This window comes from Arctopsyche grandis, chromosome 11 (assembly GCF_051622035.1).
Source record: "Arctopsyche grandis isolate Sample6627 chromosome 11, ASM5162203v2, whole genome shotgun sequence".
Classification (NCBI taxonomy): Eukaryota; Metazoa; Arthropoda; class Insecta; order Trichoptera; family Hydropsychidae; genus Arctopsyche; species Arctopsyche grandis.
In genome coordinates, this window is record NC_135365.1 from 29,203,339 (window position 1) to 29,213,705 (window position 10,367).

The window sequence follows — 10,367 nt, forward strand, 5'->3', positions numbered from 1 at the left end:
TGCCGCACTGGTGCTTGCTTGCAGAACTGCTTGCGGTTGAGCGAAAGCAAACACACGGCGGGTTGAAAAGAAGCGAAGCGAGGGATGCCACCATGATACAGTGGCAGCAGCGGTGGGAGTCAGCTACTGGGGGGAGGTGGACGCAAAGGCTCGTCGGTGACCTGAAGCAATGGTGCGGAAGGACACACGGCGACCTGAGCTATCACCTCACCCAGTTGTTGACAGGACACGGTTGCTTCGGAACCTATCTGCACAAGATAGGGAAAGAAGCAACACCAAGCTGCCACCACTGTGAGGCAGCTGACGATGATGCGGAGCATACATTGCTTCACTGTCCTGCGTGGGATGCCCCGAGAGAGGCCCTCAAAGCCACGATCGGGGAGGAAACGCTATGGACGGGGATGGTGATGGTTTCCATGCTCCGCGATAGAGGGAGCTGGTCATTAAAGTCTTTAATTGAAAATGCATCGATATTACTAGATTGCATCTGGTTATAAATAATTTCTACATGCGACATTAACTTGTGAAAAAGTTCTGACTAAAATAAAAAAAATTATTCAGTAAATTGGAAGAATCTGTTATTGTTTCATCAGTATTTTCGGAAGAATATTTGTTCTTGAAAACATTGGCTCAGCTTCTCTTGATTTTGATACCATCTTAAATACGTAAAGTGACGTGTGGAAGGAAGTGTAGAAACGTAGAAAGTGTAAGAGGTGTAGAAGGAAAGGCAAAAGGTTCAGAAGAAATGACGAAAAGTGAGGAGCGTGTCGAGCGCGCGGCGCGCACACGAACGCAACAAGAAATGTGTATACTGTTGGGAGTGCAGTACGGACCAAGCTTCTAGCTGTCCCCGCGCCCCTCCTTCGCCCACTCGGCATATTCCATCGAAAACCGTACTGCATAAAATCATAAACGATGCCTCACTTTCTGATATTATTACCACGATGTATAATCATTATTGGGTGTATCGGTGTGTGGGCGAGCCTAATGCACGCTTAAATAATATTGATATTTTCATATAATGTACATACATTTATGTATATAATAATATTAAATTTTTCTCAAATTCCTTGGGGGTGCTGCAGTACCGCAGTACGTATGGACGAGCCGCCACTGGATGGAAGTATGGTATGTTCTCAATCGGTGGCATTCGGATCCTGGCCTCCACTTGACGAGCAGCTAATAAATACTTGGAACCTGCCTGCGTGTTTTCTTGTACCTCGACCTGACTCCACTTACCTCTGAATACTCTTCAATACTAACGAAAACTCGAGTGCCAAATATTCCGCATTCGCGGTTTTCATAGCTAAAATTGTCTTAGTGACCATCGCAATGTGGACTGATCTATGGGGACTGATCTAGTTGTGAAGGTGTTCTTCACCACCAGTCCGCCATGGGTTTATAGACGGGTTCGTCTTGTCTTTTAGTAGTTATTACTGCTGTTTGTTTGGGCAAAGTATTTTATTGTTTGAATATACAAGTGTATAAATATGTTTTTGAAGTTTCTCGAAGCGGCTGGAATCGTAGTCTTCTCGAGACGGCTATTGGCTGCTGGATCTTGTAATGTGTCGTTGCTCTGGATCCGGCTGAGTTGCAAACGTTCTTCCATTGTAGGGTGGTTGGCTCGGCATTTGGCTATGTTCAGGCGTCTCTGGATGTGGCAGAGTGTTGCTGGCTCGGCAGTCGGCTATGTTCAGATGTCTCTGGATATTGTAGAGTGTTTCTGGCTCAGCATTCGGCTATGTTCAGAAGGTCTCTGACTCATTTGCTGGTTGATCCTCCAGGTCAGCGTAGTGTAGTAGTGGCTGGTCAGAAGCGGGATGTTGACTGAAGTTTTCTTGTTAAAACTCCCGTTTATACGCTTTTGGCGTAAGCGAGTTGGTCACAGGTGTGGTTTGCAGCTGTGTGCACACGTGGTCAAGTAGAGTGAGTGCGTGGTGCGTTGGCACTTGTTAATTTATTAATTGTTTTAATCTCCAGTTGTTAGTGCATTGGGATTTCCACAAATCCAATTACCCATTATAGTACATATCAGTGGCGGCTCGTCTATATGGGCTGCAGGGCTACAGCCCTCCCAGAATAGTAAAAATGCATACTATTTTTGCCGTCCATATGGGCTGCAGGGCTGCAGCCTCCCAGCATAGTACCATGGGGGATGAACGAATGAGACGACTGGCATGTTAATGCACGTGTTGTATTTATGACAGCCAAAGGCAGAGTGAGGTGGCTAGCTCCGAACATAATCGATATTTTTGTCTGCATTTGATCACCGGTATGGTCAACGAGCTACTACAGCCTGATAAATCTCTGCAGCGCCCCCCCTCTATGAATTCTCACGAGCCGCCACTGGTACATATGCATGCTATTTTTGTTTTCATTCGACCACCGGTTTGGTTAACGAGTCACTACAGCCTGATTAATCTCTGCAGCCCCCCTCCCATTATGAATTCCACGAGCCGCTACTGCTGATTTATGTTTATTGGCGACGGTTCGGTGATTACTCGTCACAAAGTCACTAAAATCTCTATAACGGAACATCTGGCAGCCGAAAAGTCCATCATACTCACTATAACTATCATACTGTTGCGTACCGGTGGGTGGAGGATCCAAGTAAAAGGCCAACAGTCGTTTCACAGCATTTATTGATGATTCAGGAGATATACGTACTGTCAATGCTCAGTCCAGAATGACATGATATCGCCTACGTACCGCCTTATAAAGGGTAGATCTCTCAGGGCGCCTAATCTGTCTACCTGTTGTATAGTCACGTATTCGGATATGTATTTCCACGACATTGGGTCTTCCCGTACCGATTCTGAGAAATAACTAATAACAGTAATAACTAATAATAATAACTAATAAAATAACTGGACAGCGTCAGGGGTTCTCTCATTGGCCCCCTACATCATGGGGATCTAATAATGAGTAAAGCATCGTTTAGAGCTTTCGAAAAGTTCGCGGAATGCTTTGGGAAGCTGTGTTCCCCTGGATGCTATTACTCCACTTAATTGCAAAAGCATTATGTGTTGATTTATTATTATTATTTTTTTTTATATTATATTCTGTGAATGTGTGTGTGTGTGAGTGTGCGTTTGCTTTTTAGGTGAGTGTATGTATTTGTGGTTTATGTGTGTGTGTGTGTGTGTGTGTATATACATATATGTGTGTGTGTGTGCTTGCGTGCTTATGCACGCATAATCATGCGTACATGTATGTTTACTTGAGGTGTGCGTGCATTCGCACGGCACATCTCAGGTTTTGTTTCCTACCGCATGCGCGCTTTATGTGTTCATGCGTTGTTGTTAATTTTGTACTTGGTTATGTACAGTGTGGTTTTTTTTATTAGAACAGTGATGTGCGGTTGTTCTTGTGCGATATTCATGAACAACCGTCTCGTTCTCCGACGAAAGGGTCTCTTGGACTGTATTCGTCGGGGGGGGGGGGGGTGGCCTCATGTTGAGGGCTTTAAGGGTCAAATTCCGTGACCTTTAAAGCGGGCTTAGTAAATAACTAATAACGGTCATTGTTTTTTAGCCTAAATGCACTCAGAGTCCAGATATAATCTTTGGAAGTAAGTGCATGAATTTAGTTAATCCGATAACAGATATCCGTTGGTCTAAGTGCAATTCGCTCAATCCGCGGCGTACGTAACTATCATACTGACGAGTACTCGAGTGGCAAAAATTGACTTTGTGACCACCGCAATGTGACGAATAGTCCCACTACCATTGGCGGCGACGTGTAATCAAACAAAGAGCGCGCAGGTTGGCAGCGCGCTACAAGTGGGTAGGCAAATAGCACAACAGTCGCCGTCACAGTGGCGAGCGTGCATGGCGTGAGTGCCGCATTCGTCTATCAGTCACTATTGTGTTTTGGACCGTGGGGACCAGGGTACGGAGCAGCACGAGCACGAGCACGAGCACGAGCACCGATACCTGAAGAGTGAAAAGATGACGCCGGGGGCCGAGTGTGCGGGGTGCTCGTGCGCGAACGGGAATGTGGAGGGAGCGGGTGGGGGGGGTGAGGAGGTGGACGCGAGGGGTACGGAGGCCGTGGGGGCCATGGGCAGGGGCGGGGGCGGCGGGGTGGGGCTGTCGCCGGCGATGCGCTGCGCCATGCACTACAACATGCGCCACCCCAAGCGCGGCATGGCGCTCATCTTCAACCACGAGACGTTCGCCAGCCCCGCGCTCAAGCAGCGCCTCGGCACCAACGTGGACTGCGACGCGCTCGACAAGACCCTGCGCTCGCTGGGCTTCGCCGTCACCGTGAAGCGCGACCTGCCCTTCTCGGGGGTGCGCGACTACATCGCCATGATGGCCGCAGCCGACCACTCGGCCTTCGACTGCATGATCGTGGTGGTTCTCTCCCACGGCGAGCTGGGCCGCCTGCACGCCTACGACACCCACTACAAGCCCGACCAGCTGTGGCATAGCTTCACAGCCGACAGGTGCCCCACGCTCGCCGGCAAGCCCAAGCTCTTCTTCATTCAGGTATTGGACCCAATACACAATACACAATTCCTCTCATTATCGATTGCTTTGTTGTCTACCGTCCAAACATTCAAACACTAAACCCGTGTATTCGATAAGCAATCATTGGTAGCCGATAACACAACTCACTGACTAATCCATTATATTCTTTTTTTTTTTATTTAGGAATTATTAGATGATGAACCATTTACTAAGCCCGCTTTAAAGTTCGAGGAATTTTACCCTTAAAGCCCTCTACATGAGACCACCCCCCCCCCCCCCCCCCCAACGAATACAGTCTAAAGGTCCATACGCACCAAACCAACGACGATTTTGGGCCAACTTTTAAAACCAGCAGCGTACAAAATATCGAAATAAAAAAATTGAAATTAAATATCAAAATTAAGCTAATGTTTTGAATTACGACGATACGCATTACAACCAGAGAAATATTATAATTACGAGCGAAAAAAACCTTGTTATTGTTTCTTATAAGTCGTCACGATACACTACTGTTTCGCCGTCGAATGAAATATTTAACAAAAAAAATGTCGGTGATTTGTCAAAGGGTTGTTTTTTTTTTCGTTCGTCGAAATAAAATTAATAATCACACATTATCCGATAAATTTTACCTCTGAGATGGATTTAATTATTTGATTTATTTCGATGAGAGAAACAATTGAAGACATTATCCGATAAAATTTACCTCTGAAATGATTTATTTCGATGAGAGAAACAATTGAAGAATAAAAAAATCCGTTTGATGTGACCAACAACACCCCGGGGGTTAGCAAAAATCGTTGGATCACCCATACTAATACATGATATATTCTCAGTAACTGCGCATTACGGGGAAGTAAAAATAATAATTCTTTGATTTTTTTTTTCGATCTTAGTGCGTATCTTCGTAAGTCAAAACATCTTCGACAAACAAAAGTCGAGGATTACCTGTATGTGATTGTTGATGATCTAATTTTAGGTCAATCTCGAAAATTTATTTAAATTGTGCATGTTCTGTTTTAACTTTCAATATTTTATTTTAAATTTAATATAATGATTATAATTTAATTTTTTTATACTTGAATTTAATTTTAATATAATAATAATAGTTTTAATTTTGATATTTAATTTCAATTTTTAAATTTAATTTTTATTTCGATATTTTGTACGCTACTGGTTTTAAAAGTTGGCCTGTGGGCCATTCGTTGGCTTGGTGCGTACGCACCATTAGATAAGCAATCGGTAGCCGATAACACAACTCACTGACTAATCCATTATATTATTTTTTTTTATTTAGGAATTATTAGATGATGAACCATTTAGTCTTGTGCGATATTCAAGAGACCCTTTCGTCGGAGAACGAGACGGTTGTTCATGAATATCGCACAAGAACAACCGCACATCACTGTTCTATTAAAAAAAACCACACTGTACATAACCAAGTACAAAATAAACAACAACGCATGAACACATAAAGCGCGCATGCGTTAGGAAACAATACCTGAAATGTGCCATGCGAATGCACACACACTTCAAGTAAACATACATGTATGCATGTTTATACGTGTGCAAACATGCACACACACACACATTCACAGAATAAAAACAATAATAATAAATAAATAAAAATGAACTCATAAATGCTTATGCAATCAAGTGGAGTAGTAGCATCCAGTGGAACACAGCTTCCCAAAGCATTCCGCGAACTTTTCGAAAGCTCTAAACGATGCTTTATTCATTATTAGATCCCCATGATGCAGGGGGCCGTTGATGAACCATTTGACAAATTTTCGCATATAGGTGAGAGAAATAGAAAAATTTAACCCTTTGCCCACGGCAATAAATACAACGAACGAGCTCTGTACACGGCACATTTTTCGCGAATTTGGCAATCGAGTTTTCGATCTTAAATACAGATTTTAATATTTACTCAAGTGACCAGATATGTTAATTAACACATAACGTATTATTTTAAACAATAAAATACATAATATATGTCGTAGTTTTGAATTAATTGTCAAATAATCATTCTTCATACAATTGAAACGTATCGTCGCCATTGTTCAACAGACGTGACGTCACATAAACGAGGTTTCAGTATGGCTCCATAAAAAAACTGATTTTGACTGGTATGTATGAAATTTAAGCAAATTGAATAGATGCCATTCAACTCTCAGTAGTATATTCGACCAATTTTGAACCTTAAAACAATTGAAATAGGCGCATATAAGGCTCAAAATCCCGTGCAAAGTTCAGAAATTCTATGGAAGACAGCCGCACTACAGACTTCCATAGAAGAGGGCCGCAGGCAAACAGTTAAACATTGAAAATAAAAAATCACAATAAAATAGTACTGTCGCCTGGCGGTGGGTGGAGGATCCAAGTAAAAGGCCAAAGTCGCTTCACAGCATTTATTGGTGTTTAAGGAGATGCACGCACAGCTAGTGCTCCGTCCAGAATGCCTCTTGATATCGCCGTTTATTAAAGACAGGTCCCTGCTCCTTGCATCTTCGACGTCCGGTTACTTCACCTATTGTTATAGTCACATACCAGGATATGTATTCTCACGTTTCAAGGCACTCGGTCCCACGCTATGCGCTGTCAGTTCTGAGAAGGGACCGGGTGCCGGTACAAAGCCAATTCGGTGGTCTCCTTTGTTTAGCCTACTTGCACTTAGCCTGGAGATAATCATCAAAACCAATTATAACGGTCGCAGGAACGCGATGTCTCACGCTCGTCCAGATTCTGGGAAATAGCGATGATCACATATGTTTAGTTTAGCGCAGATGTATAAAGAAAACTATTAGGAAGCTAATAATAAAAAAAAAAGAATAAAATATGTTCTTTCGTTTGAAATTTTACAATGTTTGATAAGAAACTTCGCGGTCACTAACTTCTGAATGCCCTGTCCGCATCCGGACGTTGGCGACTACTCCTTCGATTATTTGAAGATATCCGCACCGGTCTTCAGCGGCTCGGAACAGCTCTTCGGCGCTCAAATCGGTCCATATGCGCATGTTTCGAAGCCTAGACAACTTTTTCCTGCCAATCCATTTTTTACCTTCTATTTTTCCCGCGGTTATCAAACGGAGAAATTCGTATTTTGGACCTCGTATTATATATCCGAGCTACTCCATCTTTCTGCACTTGATGACAGAAACGAGTTCTCTGCCTCTCCCTATCGTGCCGAGGACAGATTCATTTGATATTTTTTTGGTCTACGGGATCTTCAGCATACGTCTGTAGACCCACATCTGAAAAGCTTCGATGCGGCTGATCATTCCGGTCTTCAGAGTCCACGTTTCACATCAATGTAGTAACACTGTTAATATTAAATAAGTCAAAATCACAATTGGTAGTATATTAAATCCGTCAACGGTTGTTGATCATATTTCCAATGATGACTTTGTCGGCCACAGCCCGGATCAGTGCATTAGTATTTTGGTTGAACCATTGCCTCGGGTTTTTCAGCCAGGGCGTCCTTCTTCCGGGGCCTCCCCTTCCACATATCTTTCCTTGAATAGTGAGATCCAAGAGTTGGTATGTCTCAGGGTGTTCTAATGCTATATTGCTGGACAGGTGCCATTTTAGTATGCGGTCTACCTTCACATATCTACTTTAGTATGCGGTTTACCTTCACGTTTTTACTTTAGTATATGGTCTCGGTTCTCGCATGTGACAGTGAAACTGAATAATACCGACCCTAACAACCTAATCTTAAATGAATAGGGACAACCCTAACTTAACCTAACCTGCCCCTTAAATAAATAGGTGTTGGCTGTTAAGATATGTTTTTTTTTTTTGTGAAAATATTGATGAAATAAAACTTAATAAAAAATATATCTTAGCAGCCAACATCTATTTATTTAAGGGTCAGGTTAGGTTAGGTTAGGTTAGGGTTGGCCCTATTCATTTAAGATAAGGTTGTTAGGGTCGGTATTTTCTTCGCTGCTGACGATATTTTGATAGAAATGCTTCGACAACATTATGGGGCAGCAGGAAAATACAAAAATTATAACAAACAGGTTGTTGCTACGATACAAATAAATAAAAAAAAATAGTCGACTGCGATTCAAAGGTAGATCGCATGCTAAAGTAGCACCGCTGGACAACCGCCTCGTTCTCCAACGTTCTCTTGGTTTCTAATAATATTCGTTGGGGGAGTGGTGACCTCATGTAGAGGGCTTTATTGGTTGACTTCGTTGACCTCTAAAGTGAGCTTATATGTCTCTGGATGTTTGCATCTGTATACCGCAGGTTATTAAACAAGACTGTTTACTTCTCCTCCTCAGCTCCTGTCTTTACAGCTTATTAAACAAGAATGTTTACTTCTCCTCCTCAGCTTCTGTCTTTACAGGTTATTAAACAGAACTGGTTACTTCTCCTTATCTCCTCTTCAGCTCCTGTCAGTGTTTCAAATATTTTTTCAAATTATAGATTGAAGATCATTGGGGATAATATGCATTCTTATCTTGCCTTTAAAATAAATGGATTGGTTTCACATATATGTATGAACAATTACGAAATATGAATGTGTGAAATTTAACTGTTTCTCAAATCTATTCCAGGCCTGCCAAGGAGAGGAGTTGGATCCCGGAGTGAAGCTCCGTGACCGTACTGAGACTGACGGTCAGCACTCGGCCGATTACAAGATTCCGGTTCACGCCGACTTCCTCATAGCCTACTCCACCGTGCCCGGTTACTTCTCTTGGCGCAACACTACCAGGGGATCGTGGTTCATCCAGGCCCTCGTCGAAGAGTTGAAAGCCCACGGCACCACCAGGGACATCCTCACTCTGCTGACTTTCGTCAACCAGAAGGTGGCGCTCAACTACGAGTCCAACACGCCCGACTGTCCCGTCATGCACCAGCAGAAGCAAATTTCCTGCTTCAGCTCCATGCTGACGCGCATGCTCATCTTCGGTCATAAAACGTAGACGAGTCTACGCCGATTTATTCTAATTTCAATTGTGGCGCTAGTCACTACTTTTTGCACAATTTTATATAGCGAATGTATTAAGTCGTGCTCAAATTTGTCTAAGGTGCCTATTTTATTCTTAGCTAGCGATAATTTGTCTCCGCACCGAGGTGTGATCTGAGAAATACGGGAATGCAACTTATAAATGACAATTATAATAATTAAACTGATATGACCGAGCCTTCTTCGACTGTTCATTTTTGACCGATTAAGTTACAACACTTCCGACATGACGATCGATGAAATTAATTCTCAGTCGAGACGGATCGGTTAAAATTTGTAAACGTTGTGACTAACTTTTAATGCATCTAACCGTATTTTTTTGATCACAACGACATCTAAGACAGGCCCACTTCCGAAACTTTCATATCAGATAGAGTATTGTAAATTGTACTCAATTTTTCAGCTGATTTTCGATCAAATTACACAAGCATGCACAGTCGGCTGATAATTTGAATTTGATTTACCAAATTCTCGCTTTTGGGATTGGGCCCCGTTTTCGATGTGAACTGTCACGATGACAGTCGACACGAGGCCGATTATGAATCGAGTCTGACACGTTTCTATCTAGTATTGGGACGCTATTCAGTCAAAAGTATTTAGCGAATCATTTGTATAGTATAACACAGAATCTAGAACGTTTTGCTTATATGTAGTAGTCAAATTAACAAAAAAAAAAAAACAATAGTGAGATGGGTCCGTGCTGGTCACAAAGCCATACGAATAATTTTGCATAGTTTTTAGAATAGAATTGTTTAGGGAGGTCCCGTCTCCGTTTGTCATTCCAAGTTATTAGTATTTTGAATAGAGACGACTTTGTGTAATCGATCTCAGTATTTGGTGAGATTTTATTTTTATGCGCCGCGTGCGGTTACATTTAGATAAGGATAGGGTTAGTGAAATAATGGTCTGATGCT

The 10,367-nt window shown here is 42.5% G+C and overlaps 1 protein-coding gene across 1 annotated transcript; it reads left to right on the top strand.

The window, feature by feature from the left end:
- The first annotated feature begins 3,956 nt into the window (after positions 1-3,956).
- Positions 3,957-9,529, top strand: Drice (Death related ICE-like caspase). Its single transcript, XM_077440847.1, has 2 exons — positions 3,957-4,493; positions 9,041-9,529. Exons 1-2 carry the CDS (start codon positions 4,062-4,064, stop codon positions 9,407-9,409), a joined length of 801 nt encoding a protein of 266 aa, XP_077296973.1. The 5' UTR covers positions 3,957-4,061; the 3' UTR covers positions 9,410-9,529.
- Positions 9,530-10,367: the final 838 nt, after the last annotated feature.

Excerpts from the sequence above, each read along its gene's own strand:
- Drice (XM_077440847.1), top strand. The coding sequence starts at position 4,062 with ATGGGCAGGGGCGGGGGCGGCGGGGTGGGGCTGTCGCCGGCGATGCGC. Across the intron at positions 4,494-9,040 it reads CCAAGCTCTTCTTCATTCAG|GCCTGCCAAGGAGAGGAGTT; the intron begins GTATTGGACCCA and ends AATCTATTCCAG.